The sequence below is a fragment of the Haliaeetus albicilla genome, chromosome 12 (assembly GCF_947461875.1).
Source record: "Haliaeetus albicilla chromosome 12, bHalAlb1.1, whole genome shotgun sequence".
Classification (NCBI taxonomy): Eukaryota; Metazoa; Chordata; class Aves; order Accipitriformes; family Accipitridae; genus Haliaeetus; species Haliaeetus albicilla.
In genome coordinates, this window is record NC_091494.1 from 33851051 (window position 1) to 33866457 (window position 15407).

The 15407-nt window shown below is 48.5% G+C and overlaps 1 protein-coding gene across 1 annotated transcript in view; it reads left to right on the forward strand.

The window, feature by feature from the left end:
* The first annotated feature begins 314 nt into the window (after positions 1–314).
* Positions 315–15407, forward strand: part of SEPTIN9 (septin 9) — a 144003-nt gene continuing 128910 nt past the window's right edge. The window contains exon 1 of the mRNA XM_069798949.1: positions 315–477. Coding sequence (XP_069655050.1) covers positions 456–477 — 22 coding nt within the window. The 5' untranslated portion in view covers positions 315–455. The remainder of the gene's footprint in view (positions 478–15407) is intronic.

Here is a 15407-nt window from a genome sequence, read left to right on the forward strand (position 1 = left end):
GCCGCTGCAGCAGCAAAGGACTGAATCAAAGCCGTGGGGTGCACCGGGCTGGAGGCATGAAATTCCCTCCCTTCCCTTTGCTGCACCAGCTAAATACACCGGGATTTCCAGGGCTGGGAGCTGGCAGGAGTAATCCCTGGGGATCATTTGTTTTCCGAGGGGATAACGTGCGGCCGTCGGGCAGGCTGAGCCCTGCTCTACCCCTGCCGGTGCCAGGAGAGTTGGAACAGCCCATAACTGTGTGTGAGATTAGGAAAGGTGTGTGCTAATTAATTGGAGCGCTGGGCTGCCCCTCGGCTGGAGCTGCGTGTGGATGCGGCGGTGGAGGGCACGTCCCCTCCCTGTCCCTGCCCACGCCAACGCAAGGATCGTGCCCGCGGCACCCCGGGGACCGCTCGCCCCAACGCCTCGCCCGGCCTCGCTCCCGCTCCTATGTCACAGCTCGAAGCGACGGCATGAAGAAATCTTCGTACTCAGGTGAGCAAGCGGCCGTCCCGCTGCCTCTCTCTCTCCTCTCGACTCTCTCCCTTTGTGTCTGTACTGGGAAATGAAAAGGGTTTAAAAGACCCCAAAAGTACAACTTGCACGAGCCCTTCTCCCTCCAAGTGGCTCTGTAGTGGAGTGAGCAGCTGTTTCACTGTGTATAAACAAACCCAGTCGATTAGTGGAAAAGGCTTAAAAGGAAAAACAAATCCAGGGAGGCAGCTTGTTCAGGCAGAACTCGGTGTTGGTGGCATGGCATGGAGCTTCTTATTAAGAAGGCACCTGTGCCAGCATGGGGTGAGCTGCAGTGCCGAGCAGCAGCTTGAAATTAGAACAGGATGGTGGCATTGTGTGTGACACCAGCTGCCTTTGGGGCTGGAGTGGTTTCCAAATCAGGGGTGGAAGAGCCGGGATCCGCTCATGCTATGGCACTCTCCTCTCCCTGCTCCCCATGCTGGCTGTTCCAGTTTTGCCCCATGGGACGAGGGGTTTGCACCCTCTACTCTTGCAGGTTCACACAGGCTCCTTCTTCCCCAGCCCACCTAACACAGGAGCAAGCAACCATGATTGATGTAATTTCTTTGAGCTTTCTGTGAAATCCTGCCAGCGGTCCCAAGAAGTGGCTGGCACACGACAGAGTGGATGAGTCCTACAAAAGGTCCATTGCTCTGTGAAGCTCGGGTGCCTCTGGCAGCTCCTCCAGACTTTGCTCTGTAGCTGACTTCTGCTTGGCTCCAACTACCAGCCCATGACCCTGTGCTTTGTAAGTCCAGTTCTGCCCTGGCTTTGCTCTGGCTGCTATGGGGATGTGGTGTCATTGTGCTGGCTTCCTCCTAATGTCCTGAGTCACGGGTCTGGCCACATTGCAGGGGTGCTGGGGTAGGTGCCATGATGCGAGTCACTCAAGCCCCATCGTGGCCAACAGGACTCTGCCTCAGCTCATAAGCCACAGGAGCTGGGGGTTTGTCTTCACTTGGAAAATTCCATGTGATGCTGCTGCCTGCTTATTGTTAAAATTAATCACTAACGTTTCTGTCTTGCACATTTCTCTTCTCTCATTAGTGTTGCTAAATGCACTGCCAGGGAGGTTTTATTAGGGCTTGTATGCCGGGAACCTGAGAAAGCATAAGCATGATTATTAGCACGTTGTAATGGATTAAAGTGGGTATTAATGGTTGTGCATTGTGCGTAGGGAAACGTGTTATTTGTACAGGCCTCCTGAGGTGCAGGCGGTAGCTAAAGCAGCCCTGGAAGCAGACAGGAGCAGTGCAAGAACAGGTCTGGAGATAACTGGCTGTCATAAGAAAAAGCTGTCAGTATTGTGTGGCCTGATATTATGACTTCTTGCAGATGAGGCCAAGTGGTCCATAATTGCTTTGCTTGCTTTGGGCTGATTGTGTTGGAGTGGAGCTGTGGCACTGCAAAGCCCCTGACATGACTGATGTGTCTCTGGGCAGTGTCCAAATCCACCTTCAGTTGATGTTGCAATGAGGTTGGTTGACATCTGGTCAGTACCTTTAATTCAAAAGGGACTGCAGTTGTATTTTGGAAACACTCTGCTTTGAGGTTTCCCTTGGTAGGGTTGCAGCTATTTAAGGAAAAAGAACAAGAATTACACTAGCCAGGATGCACTACACTGAAGCAACAGGATAATTGCACTATGACCGCCACTATCTTACAAAAAGCACAGGCGGCTCTTCCGAGCAGCTCTCGTTTGCACGTTGCAAAGGCTTCGCTTTCGGCATTGCAGCTCCTGGCCATGCTGTGCTGGGGCCTTGCCTCTCACTGATTCATCGGGCAGAAAGGCACTCGATGAATCACCCGCTGTGCTGGAGAGACTGCCTTTGGAGAGCTGCCACCTCTGTGCGGGGCAGAGCCAACCCTCCTTGTCCCATAAATCTGATGGTTTTACAAACCGGGGAAGAGCGATAGCAACTTGCTTTGGGGAATTTCACTGGGAATCCAAATTGCTTCTCCAGGACATGAGTAAGATATACAGAGTGCTGCAGAGCCTCTGAGCTTTCTACTGCCAGAGAAACTGGTGAGGTGACAAAGTGACTTCTCAGCTGCAAAGACTGCGCTTCCCAAGCATGTTGCTGACAACCCCTGACAGGCTGGAAAGGCACAGCGCCTGGCTGAGAAACTCCTGAAAATGATGGCAAAAGGAAACAATAAGCATCTTTTAAACACTTTTTGAGGTTAGGGATCATCCCTCGCTGGCCTTGTTTGCTCCTCTCCAGTATATTCTGGATCTGTTCTGTGGACTGGGTCCCACTGAACCCAGCTGGGGGGTCTCACTTGACTTCACAGGGCTGAAGCTCCAGCTCCGTCCTGCTCTGTGAACACAGCAATGCTGCTGTGGTGCTCTCCTGTTAGCAGGCTGCTCCCCACCCTAAGCAAGATTTTTCTACAGTACTTCAGGGGAAATCATTACCCATCTGCTGTGACTTCTGACCCAGGCCATGTAGGTGCGGTCGGGATAAAGAGTCTGCCTTCGGATGCTTTACCTCTTACCGGCAGAGAGAGGCTCAGACCTTTGTGCCATAGCTGCGGGCACGTGTGGCTCAGCCCAGGAACAATTTTTTTTTCCTGGAGCTTCCCGGCAGCAGCAGTAGGAGGAGGGGAGAGGGTGAAAAGGGGATATTACACAGCAAGTTAAAAATGAGCAATAACCGCTATTGAAGCCAGCCTTTACATGTTTGCTTTAGGGATGTCTATTATTTCAGATGCTTAAGGCAAGGAGAGTTTTTTCTGAGATGTTATACTTGTCCTGGAATACTATTTTTTTAAGGATTTTTCAATAGTCATTTTCCATTACTCAAGCACAGTTGCATCGCCAAAGAAGCAAGAGACAGGATTGACACGATGATTTATAGGTATTTTCAAGGATGGTGCAAATTGTTTTGGCCAAGGACTGTTTGCAGTTTCAGGTTTATGTAAGATGTTGGCATGCACTGAAATAAGGATTGCCTTAATTACAGTACCTCCAGAATTATCCATAGTGGTTTTGTGTGACCCACCCTTACCTAAACTGTGGACTCCTAATTTATTGTTTAGGCACTTAGGGAGAAATAACTCCTCATATATGAGCTAAGGCTATAGGGAAAACTGCAGAAGTAACAGAGAGAACTGTGATATGATCCTCATACTAGGATTTGGGAACAATTTTTTTCCCATATCATGACTCGCAAAATGATTCCCTATAAAACACGGGCAATAGAATATAAGTCAAATTGGAATTGTTGGCATTATCTAGACTGGGAAGCTTTGGGGAAAGAGCTCTGTCCTCTGATGGGTTGGTTTGTAGCGTCACAGGATCTTTTTAAGGCTGATACTGTGCGAGAGAGGCCCAGTGCGGTTCCTTCGATGGCTTTTAATGTCACTGTCATAAAAGTTGCTGGGTGGGGCAGAGATGACCTGGTGTTTGCAGAGCCCCATTGTTCTCTCCTGAACCAGACCCCATCTCCTGTCAGCTAACTGGTTTTGTGTTTGCCTAAGCCATGGAAAAATGAACAGAGTTGTTCAGACTGATTTTTTTTTTTTTAGTTCACTGGGCAAACTGCAGTATCAAGGAAAAAATATCGCTTGGATCCAACAAAAACATTCATTTAATTTTAGATTGTCATTTTGAACAGAAATTCAAAACAGTTTGTTTTGAAATACATAAAAATAAAAAAGCCATTTTTTCAGCTCAAACTCACAGCTAGCTCTTATTCCCCAAAACCTGTATTGCTGGGCCAACAAGCTATCATAAAAAAAAAAAAAAAAAAAAAGATTGTACTGAGGATTTGCAGTCAACCACAAGAAGCTGGATCCTCAGTCTGTGGCTGTTCAAAGCTATTGCTCAGAACCTGAATTCAGTGCAAGCAATGCCTCAGATGAATGAACTATCCTGTCGCCCCATTTCCACTTGCTATCTCTATGTGAAACAGCCCTGCTTGTGCCTCATGTGCCGAAGCATGTCCGTGGTGTCTCTGTTGCAAGTTGTTTAGCTGCTGTGGATCGAGAGCAAAGCACTTCGCAGTTTCTTAGTTTTGCAGCTGGTAACAAACTGGTTAATGAAGAGGCACAACAGCCACTGGCATGGCTATGTAGTGCTTGTGCAAACAGATGGTGTAGTAAGTAAATGCATCAGCCTTCAGAAAGGCTTCTGCAAAATAGCAGGAACGGAAAAAATGCCGGGGGTTCTGGTTCATCCTGTGTCCTCACGGCTTGGTGGGAGAGCTACCACTGGAGCCACGCAGGTGGTGGAGCAGCACCCTGCAGATCTCAGCATGCTGGTTATTGAGCTGTGTCTCTCTGCTTTTATTTAAGGCAAAAGTTTCTGTGCTGCATTGTCGTGTTGCTTACAATTGAGTCCTGTTGCTTACCTTGCTCAGAGGATGCCATTTTGGCTCTGCCACATCCCTGCCTTCTCCCTCTTCCAGGTCTCTGTACCTGAGCAGAGCAGTGAAGCCTGGTCTGGGCTTCCTTCCTTTCCCATTGGTGGCAGAGCTGAAGAATTTGTAAAGTCAGTGCAAGTGTAGGGGATGTGAAGGGGAAGGAAAAGGGTTAGGAGAGAGTCTTGGAGCCCAGGAGTAGAGGGAAGAAGAGGAATGGTGGTGCTGGCAGTGCCCTCATGGGGCGAACTGCTCCAGGAACACTGGTCCCTTGCCTGAGGCTGTGGAAGTTTTGCACAACGTGGTTTTGCGTTGCATTGCGATACCTTGTGTTATTGAAATAGCAGGAAGGAAAATAACAAGGACTACAAAATGAACTTGTTTCTTGATAATCCAAGAATAGCAGGAGGCTGGTGCACAGACAAAAGGCTTTGCGTATTTTCAGGATGCTGAAAGCTCTGCAGGTTGGCTTGGCCAGCTGTGTGGATGATCTGCATCATTCAGATCCATGTGAAAGCTGGTTGATACCAAACATCCATGGCCCCCTGTCCTTGCTTTAAACCCCTAAAGAAAAGAGAAAACGAGCATGATGTGCTTCCTGTATGGCGAACACTTGCTCACTGTTTCAGACAACCGCATCTGACTAGTGTGTGCCTCACACTCACGCTTTCCAAACAGCGATCAGCAGCCACGGTGCCTCCTCGCATTCACGCGTTCTGCCGGGTGGGTTTTCTTCCCCAAGCCCCATCATTTATTTTTTTACTACTCTGTCTATCGCATCACGCTGTTTGTTCCTTGCTCCATCCCTGCCTGTGTCACTTCATCTCTGCATGCACGGTTGGACGTGGACTTTGACATTCCCGCTGGCTCCTCACCCCGGGTTTGTTGCTTGAGCTATAGCAACATTTAGAGATGCCCAGATGGAATGGGTACCATTGCCCTGAGCACTGCGGGAACAAAGGGTAAAAATATGCATGGCATTCCGTCTCCACACCTCCGAATTTCTCAATGACTGGTGTATGATGTGTTGCAGAGGCAAAGGCTGTGTGAGCAGGGCAGTGTCGCAGAATGTGCTCCCAAGCCAACGCTGTGGCTGAGAGGCAGCATTGCCCAGGTCTGCACTGTGTGGCTAACAGCTGAAAACCTTTAACAATTCTTTTGATTACTTTTAAAATGAAAAACGTGTGTGCTTTAGAGAACTGGATTTCTAACATGCATGTCCTCTCTTGTGGTAGGTAGCAAAGACTGTAATTTTCCTAGAGTGCTACAAATTGTTGGAGTCTCGATTGGGTGAAATTACCCTGATCCTCGGACAGACCGTTCTCAGCTGCCTTCAGGGCCTCACAATCTGTTTCTGTGGTTTAGCAGATATCAAGAGCTGTTGATGGCAGCTGGCATCAGTCCTGGCAGACTTACCTCTGCGCTTCCTTGCTGCAAAAAACGAGGTGGGACCATGAGATGTCCAATCAAAAAGCACAATTGTTATATTTTACTCGCATGATGACAGAATATATTGCCATAAACGTCAACACAATCTGCTGTCATATGTTTCTGATGGCTCATGATGATTGATGTAATTTTGTTACGAAAAAATTCTCCTATAGCAGTGCCATGTTGTGCTGGGGTGGTAGGATCAGTATGATGGGTTTGGTTGGGTTCTCCGCCGTTGCCAGATTTGGCTGGCGTGAGTGGGCAGTGGTAGGGCTTTGCTTCAGGTAGCAAAACTTCTCAACATCTGTTAGGAAATAGTTTGGAGAAGCAAGGGAATTCAGCCTGTGGAGAAAGCCAAATAAGAAACCGTAACAGGCAGACATATGCAGAAAATAACAAAAAAGCTGTGTGGGGCTCAAAGGGGTGATTATCTGCTTCCCCAAAACACTGATCATCTTCCCATGCCCAGCTGGGGTGAGGAAGGAGAAGTGGTGCCATGTGGAACAGGGAAATGTTGCTGCAGAGAGTAACTCCCTGCCTGCAGGGGAATCCCTCCCAAAAGCAGTGCTGCTGGTTGCCAGATACCGAGTGGAGCTTTTTGTGTGAGGCTAACCTGTCCCCTCTTAGACAAGAAATGTCTTGGATTTTGCAACATAAGGTGGGATCCAAATCCAGGGCAAAGTCTGTGGAAGAGGAGTGGACTTTGTATTGCAGCAATTTGTTGCGATTTAACTGGTCGGATAGATGTGTGGAGTCCTTGCTTGCTTTTTGTAAGCTCCCTGGTGCCACGCAGGAGCGGGTGGGATCACCTGTCCCTTGGGGTGATACTAACTGGCCATGCCAGTGTGTTTAACAACACACCGGGGAGTTTCCCTTCCTGCCCGCTCCCGGTGTCCTCAGGAAGACCAGCCGTGTTCGGCAGCCCTGGCTGCGCAGCCTTCGTTCCCCTGTGGAAATCGCACGCTGCGAGCAGTGGTGCAGTGGGAGAGAAGCGGCACAGTCGCTGGTGAGTCAGCCTGCTCCCACACTGGCCTGCAATGACTTACCAGTGACAAGGATGGCTCAAAGGACCCTTTAAAGGGTTTATGTTTAAGAGGGGGGGGTTCACGGCTGCCGGGGAAGCTGCTTCCTTCTGTGTAACTCATTGCTCAGATGACAGCACAGGCTTGCAAACGCCTTTCTTGCAGCTGCTGTGAGATGGGACGCTTGGTCCATCACTGTAGAAGCCCGAAAGGGAATCCTGGCTTTGTGCTTGTAAGGTAACTTCCACTGTCATGTGCACAAACTAGCCTCTCGCAGGGCTCGGTAGGATTCAGACATCTCTAGAGCAGAGGCCAGCATCAGTGTGAGATGGCACCAGGAGGATGGGAAAAAAAAAATTTTTGTTCAGTGCTGCTACATTTGTGAAAAAAGCTGGCTGTGCTGGGCAGAAAGGGGCTCCTTGTGAAGTTCTTGCTCAAGCTTTAACATTGATCATTGCACTGCAGAAGTCTGAAGCACAATATAAGGTACCTCTGTGGCCTGAACTTTTAATTTCAGGTAGGGCAGGCTCAAATCTGATGCCCAGAGCATGTAACTGTCCCCTCCATTTCCCTCAAAACCCATGCTGCCTTCGAGGCTCCCAGGTCAAGCAGATGGAATTTTAACTGGAGGGACGATTGCAAGCTGGAACTAGCAGCAAAAGGGTTTTTTCTTTTCCTTTTTTTTTTTTCCTTTGTCCATGCCAGATGAGTATTATTTACAGGAAACACTTTGTGCAGCTCTGAGATTTGTTTAGAGAAGGAGTGTAGGGGTAGGAGACAGCTAAAGGCATAATGGAAATCAAAAAGGTCATGGTAATGCTCAAGAAAGTCCATAATTTCCTGGTGTGGGAGTATTACTATTCTGGGGACCGAGGGAATAATGGAGCTCAGGCTCTGGTTTCCTGGGGAGAGAGTGCTTGCCGAGGGATGATCTGCAGAGGAACCAGCTCCTTTTGGGAAGAGCTCAGCACCCAGCGGCTCTCCCCAAGGACTCGCAGGGCTAAACCCAAAGCAGCTGCTGGGGACACAGAAGGTCCCTGATGCTCAGCACATCTGGAGTGACGTCCCTTTGCAGGCTGCGGCAGTGATGCCAGAGAAACTCGGAGTGCACGTACTTGGGGAGCAAGTTGGACTCCTGATCCTCAAGAGCAGTCCCTGGGTTGCAAGTTCGCTTTGGTTTTTGATGTTATCAAGGGAAATGGGGATTGCCTATAGCTTTATATAAAGGACAGAATAAACAAAGGAAACGAGGACAAGATGCCCTCAGCAATTACTGCTGAGAGCTGTTGTTAAATGACTCAGTGGCTGAGTTGTAAGTGCCTGGACACGTACAAATAAAAGTTGCTGAGAAGAATAACAGATCTTGGCGCGTTACAAGTCAGGACAGAGGACTTGCACATGATAGACCATGGGAGGTGGCAGGAGTTTGTTCGAGTGAGTTTAAGGTTGATGAAAAGCTGTGAGTTAAGGAGGCTGGAGGCTTTGTTTTGCCTGCAGGAAAGGTACAGCTTTGGGCTGCAGAAGAGCAAGTGTCGCCCACCAGCTTGGCTGGTGGGGAGCTCCCAGTCTGCCCAGGTCTGATCTGGGGGTGTCAGCCACCGGCACTCTACAACTGCTTTGCTCTCCTAATGTTCAGTTTCCATCTTCCATCCGATGTGACTTACAGTTAATTTTTTTAATTAAAAGCAATATATCTATTTTTAAATCAGTAGGAATGAGGATGAAACATAATTCATTGCCTGCATGGAATTTAATTTGAAGCGCTGGAAGTTGATGTTGTTGCCAGTCCAGTCCTAACTGGTGTAATCCTCCTTGTCCTCTGGTTTGCTTTGGGGAAGGTTTTTGACCTCACTGACTTTCAGTGTTCTAGTGATAAAAGGAGTCACGTGTGCTGTATCGCTTTTATCTAAGGTCAGTTGCTAGAAATGCCAGGAAATCCTTAAATTCAGACCTTTATTATGTGCTCTGGCAGCCCTGTGTGCTGCATGAAGGGTTTTTTCCCCTTTGGTGTCCTGCCTTCGTGTGTTTGAGAGTATGTTTTATCAAATTGGGCATAATACTGAGAAATTTGAGTTTGAGTTGTGCCCAAATTGTACCAAAACCACCACATCCTACCATGGCATTTCAAATGCCTCTTTCTTTTTTTTTTTTTTAGCAGATAGGTTATGACTCTCAGAGCTGTTGAGTATTTACTGAACAGTTCAGACTTACGCAGCCTGAAGGACTAACATTACTGTAGCTAATTGCCCTTCAATGTTAATTGTCATTCAACTACATCTGGATCTGTAAACGCTTTCCCAAATTGCTGTACTGACAAGTGAGATGCTTCAGTTGGCGAGTCCCACATCTGAGCACGGAAAGGCTGTCAGTGCTGCGGGTTGTCGGGGGATGTCATGGCTTGGGTGGTCTCCCCCGTCCTGCTTGGCAGCTGCAGCACAAGGCTGTGATTTATTTCCTGGAGTGGGTTTTTGTCAGATAAACCTCCCAACAGTGATGTGAAATAATCCGACAGCTGATTCCTGCATTTAATGTTGGGAAGGATGAGCTCAGCCCTTGTGAGTTTGATCCATCTGTGGAGGTTTCAAACCTGCCTCCATGGCATAGCTCTCTGCTCTATGTGCTCCTTCACGGACCAGCCGCTCTCTAGGAAATCAGTATCGGGCCTCGATGTTTTAAAATGCATGTCAGGCTTTTCGGACAGTGTATGTGGTAGGGAGAGAGGAGGAGGATGTCTGTGGCTGTGGGGTTTTTTTGTGTGTGTTTGGCTTTGCTAAGTTTTTTAAGATCATCGTGGGAAAAGTAAGAGCCCTGTGCTTGAGCCGTGGTGGAGAGGGAATAGTAAAAAGTTGTTTCATAATATGTGTCTGGATTAATTTTCAGATCTTACTGAGCCTTTTATGTCCTTTGGGCTGTGAATGTAAGTATGGGAGCCCCTGGGAATGGATATAAGCCAGAAAAGCCTCCCATGTCAATGTACTGGGTGCTTATTATGGCAGGCATCTGCATTAAACCCTTTTATAGACTGTTCCTTGGCGGACAGTTTGTGGACTGCTGTTGGCAGAGTTTGTAACACAGAAGAAGGGTTAGTGGCTCTGGACACTGGGAAGCAAGGAGCTGGAAGGTTGGTCCAGGGCATAGTCACACAACCTCTGGCGAGCAAAACCTGACCTCAGTCCTGGGTAAAAATAAACAGTGTCCTTGTTCCTAGCCTTGTGGAGATATTTCTGTGTCCAGAGCCCCTCCATCCGATGGACAGACTGCTACTGAGAGGCATAGCAGGGGTGAGAAGTGTTTCCTGCAGATCAGGTGCACATGGGAGCATGGGTCAGCAGATGGGGAAGACAGAAGCTGTGCTGGCAGAACGTGTACACCAGTGGAGATTGATGGGGGAAGACCAGTACAGGAATGTGGAGAGGCAGGAGCAAGGGCTGGGCTTGGAAGGGCAGGAGAGGAGGATGCAGATCCAGTGCATGGCACAGCCCGCAGTGCTGCTGGACTCAGGGAGGGAGCAGAGATGCAACAAAGGAAGCGACTTCACTGGTGAACTCAGTGTGTTTCCTCCTCAGACACCTCAGGAGATATTTTGAGCATTTCTGCAGCTCTTTCCCAATGTGCTCTGAAGGTGGGGAGGATGGGGACAGGAGGTGAACCAGGTTCCACGTGCTTCTGGGCTGAAGCTGGTCAGCTCTGGGGGAGGAAGAGTAGAAAGCATCAAATCTTGTAAGAATGCAAGAGAAAACATCAAGACAGGAGACAGTTTCTTCAGAGAGTTATGTGCTAGGATGAATTAGAATAGCCAGAATTTGTATTGGGGCATACTGGGAGAGATGCTGGAAGAGAGCTGTGGTAGCCTCTGAGAAGGTAAGAGCTATACAAGTCACCCTTGAATTATTTTACAATTGCATTTCTTTGTTATAGATGTTGTTATAAATAGTCTGATGAGGTAGTATGAGTTCTCATGACTTCAGAAGGAAATTCTTATTGATAATTTCCACTCTGTGAACACTTCACAGCGAGGTTGGTCATCTGCATAGGAATTTACCTTTCTCATGAATAGCACAGGAGCCATAGACAATTTGTAGCCTTGTCTTCAGAGCTTCCCTTGTATAATCACAGCACAGGTAGAGGGCACAGGGCTCTCTTTGAACTTGACAGACCCCAGGCCCCTACATGTGGGAATGGTGCCTTCTTTAGCACACCTTAGTATGTGTGGGGTTTTAACTCTTCTCAGCTGGACAGCAGGAATGATAACCAGAGGGAAAAACCACCCTGGTTTCTTAGGTCAGGAGCATTCAGGACCAGAAGTTGCATATTATTTTTAAATCTACGTGGTTTGTTGCAAAAGGTGTCAGTGGTGGAGAACAGTGCGTCAGAAAAGGAGAAGACATGGTGTTAAAGATACTCATCTTGTGCTCAGTATGGCAATAAACTGTGAGTGCATATGAAGAACAGGCTGCTCAGATACCCTGCTGGTGCGTTGTGGCTTTGCTCCTTCCTCCTTGCCACCTTCTCTCTGCTGACTGTGGGCTGCTGGGGATGCCTGAGTAGGCACCAGAGCAGTTGCTTTACCCAGGACTGTTCCACACTCTCCTGCTTTCTGTCTGGAGATGACCTTGTTTGAATTTCTAGGAGAGCGCAAAGCTTGCCAGGGTGGGTTTGTTTGTGTTTCTCTCTAAGCAAATACCTGGCTGTCACGTGGAACTGGAGCAGGTGGTGTGTGGCACCTTGTCCAATTCCAAGGTACTCACAGTTTCAAGGCAGAATCATGGCTTATTAACACAGCCTGGAGGACCTCTTGTTAACCCTGTTGAGTGGAGGATGTCTGGGCATTTCCATGAAGCTCTGCTGCTCCCTTGGCACTCAGAGGGCTGCAGGGATGGGGCAGGCTGAAGCAGCCAGCTGTGCAGATATGATGGGAGCAGTCTGCTAGGTGCAAGGCAGGCCATGCGTGGTCAGGCTTTCTGGCTTTTTCCATGTAGTTGATCTGTCCTGGCTTCTTACACAGGAGGAAAACTCAAGGGCATGGTAGAACCCCAGATAGACAAGCTGGTTAAGTGCAAACAAACTCTTGAACCAGGGCTGCTCTGCCTGGCACCTGGTAGCTTTACACATTGAGGATCCAGTGCACAGTGTTAGAGGTTTGCAAAGGGATTAGCTCTAATTCTTATCTTCTGCGAGGTGAACTTCTGGGGCTGAGCCTGGATGCTGCTGGCTGTCTCATTTACATGGCCCTGACAGTCTGCCTTCCACACCTCAACTTGTAGTCAGGTCCATCCCACCTTCCTGTAAGCACCAGCCTGGAGTACTTGTCACCTGAAGCTATTTCTGTAGTTGATGATAAAATCTGACAATTCAGCCCATGTAGGATATGAATCTTTCTTAGGAACCTCCTGCAACCACTGACTTGAGGGAGTCTAGTGTGTAGATTAGACCTTTGCACTGGTCCTTGCTGAATCATGTTGCATCCTATTCAGGTTTGTTGTTTGTTTGTTGTCCATTTCCAGTGTATCAGGATTAATGTGAATTCTAATATTCTGTAACATACTAGCATTTCATCCTCACTTGGGATCATCTTCATCTTTTATAACCTCTCTATTTCCCATTTCTGATGGTTAATGAATGATGTATCCTTAGGTCAAAACACAGCTGGGACATCAAGCTTTAGATTAAAAACTGCCTTGGCATAGCCTCTTAGAACATCCTGGAAGCATCCAAGCCCTGTTGCCTATAGGTTATGGGCAAAATAAGACTATAAACCAAGTAGAGACCTCTGCTTTGGGGGCTTAACAGCCTCCTCTGCTTTTCAAATCATGTAATCATAATCTTTGCAGGATTAAACACTGTTTCAGCTGCGTTTTTTTTAATTTCACTTTCTTATGGAATAGACTGATGGTGACAGATGCCCAAGAGCCCTGGAGGTCAATGCTTTGTTTACACACAGGAAATTTAAGGCATGAGGGGTGACAGTTCCCTCTAGAGAGGGACATGGCTGTTTCTCACCTTCTCCTGGAGCATGGGTCTACCTGGCAGTGGCCTCACTCTGTGCCTGTATCACCAGGGCAGAACCCTACAGAGGGGCTTCGGGCTCCTCCAGGGGAGGTACTTTGTGGATAAACATGGCCTTTTCTCCTGTGCTCCCAAAGCCTTTCCAAGTGTCCATGGGAAATTCTCTGTGAAAGACCTATGCTTATGCCACTTGATTGCCAAGGAAGCTGAGCTGCAGAGAAACAAGCTGCTTCATTTGGTTTGTGTGGCCAGGTTGGGACATAATCAGATATCCTGCTTCCTGCTCCTTGTGTAATGACTGTGCAGATAACCAAAGCGCTTCCTATTCTTGTAAGTGTCTTCAGCCTTTCAGACATTGATCTTAAAGCTAGGAGAGAGCTAATATCCTGTATTACAGAGGACCGAGGCCCAGAAAAAAACAAGGTAGAATTTAATTTTGCCTGAGTTGAGCCATCTAAAAGCATCTCTGAATCAGAGCTGGTCCCTGCAGCCTTTCTCCAGCCAGGGGCTGTCAGATGAATCACCCTATCTTCCACCTCCATCTTGGGATGGGGGTGACTCACTGGCTGCAGAGCCTGTCTCCTCTGTTGACTATGGAGGGCGTCTGGGGTTCCTGTGCAGATGTTTAATATGCGAACGCTCAGGCTGGTACTGCCATGAGGCTCCCAGGTATCTGTGGGTGAGTGAGGAGTCAAACCTAAGCCGTTGGAGACCTCTGGTTATGATCCTAAGTAGTGGGCATCCTTCCTTCACAGACATTAAAGCATGTGGCCACCAGCTTGCAGCAGTGCAGCAAGTGACTGCTTTGTGTACCAGCAGTTTTCGAAAGAAGTGCCAGCATCCCTCCATGCATCCCCTGACCTGCTCAGGAGAGACCTGACTGAGGAACAACTGGGTCATGCTAAGGACAGGCACTATTACAGATCTGATGTCTCAGAAATGGTAAATACCTTTAGTCTGTACCAGTGAATGTTGTTCTCGGGCTCCAAAACTGTTCACAAAGAGGTGGTTTTGTGGAGAGGAAGAGGGGTGCCAGCAGGAAGCTTGCTGAGACAACACAGAAACATTTTCTACCCATGATCTCAGCCTCTGGAGATAAGGCTGGAATTTTGACACCCCCCAGAGCATCCTCCCTTGGCCCCTTGTTGATCCTGCAGCTCTGGACAGGGGAGGGAGGTTCCTGCCTGGATGATGACCCCACAGGGGATGCAAAAGGTCGGGGCAGGTTTGGGCTAGAGGAACATGGCAGTGCCATGGGTCTTCTCTGGACATGAGGGGTTGGAGTCCTCTGACTGCAAAAGATGCCATTTGTGAAAGGTCAGCTTGTGTAATGAACTCTGACCGTGGTGTAGAGGTCATCAGAAGGGACCTCAGCCTCCAGACCGAGAAAAACCTTTCAGGTTTGGCTGGCAGCAGCTTGTGCATACACTGTGGCAGGTCACATGCACTGTGGTTCATCACTTATGGCATAAGGTGCAAGTCCATAAGCTTCACCGTGTTGGGAATACTCGCTTAGCACAGCACAAGGTTTTGGCGGTGCCAGGGTCCATGCATGGAGGTTTGGGTTACTCAATAGTTGCAGGCTGAGCTTTCCAGGGAGAATCCATGCTGGCACAAAGCAGATCTCAGTCCTGTGCATAGGGGTGTATTTGTTACAGAAAAAGCAGCAATTGCCTTTTTGTTGCAATGGTTTTCATAGTGGAAGCTGAACCTTTGTATCATTGGGGTGAGTGACTCAGGGAGGGGTTCTGGATGGGGCCCAGACCTCTGCTGCCCGGCTGCGTTACACCGAGCGTGCCATGTTCCACGTACAATGCTGCCTTTCAGCCGGACCTACAGAATAGGCTTTGTGTCTCCTTGTGTGAGCCCTCTTTGAAGAGAGAAAAGCTTCTTTAGAGGCTGCAGGCAGTGCTCCATGACTTGAAATGGTTTTCACCTGTGCCAGGAGTGATTTCACTCTGCGTTTTGCCAGGGCTGAGCTGCTTGGTGGTGCCAGGTGCTTTACCTTTCCCTTGCTGGCAGCTGCCGAAACCCATTAGAGGAACGAGTTGCATTGGGACCGCTTGGTACCTGGGGAGAAGAGTGT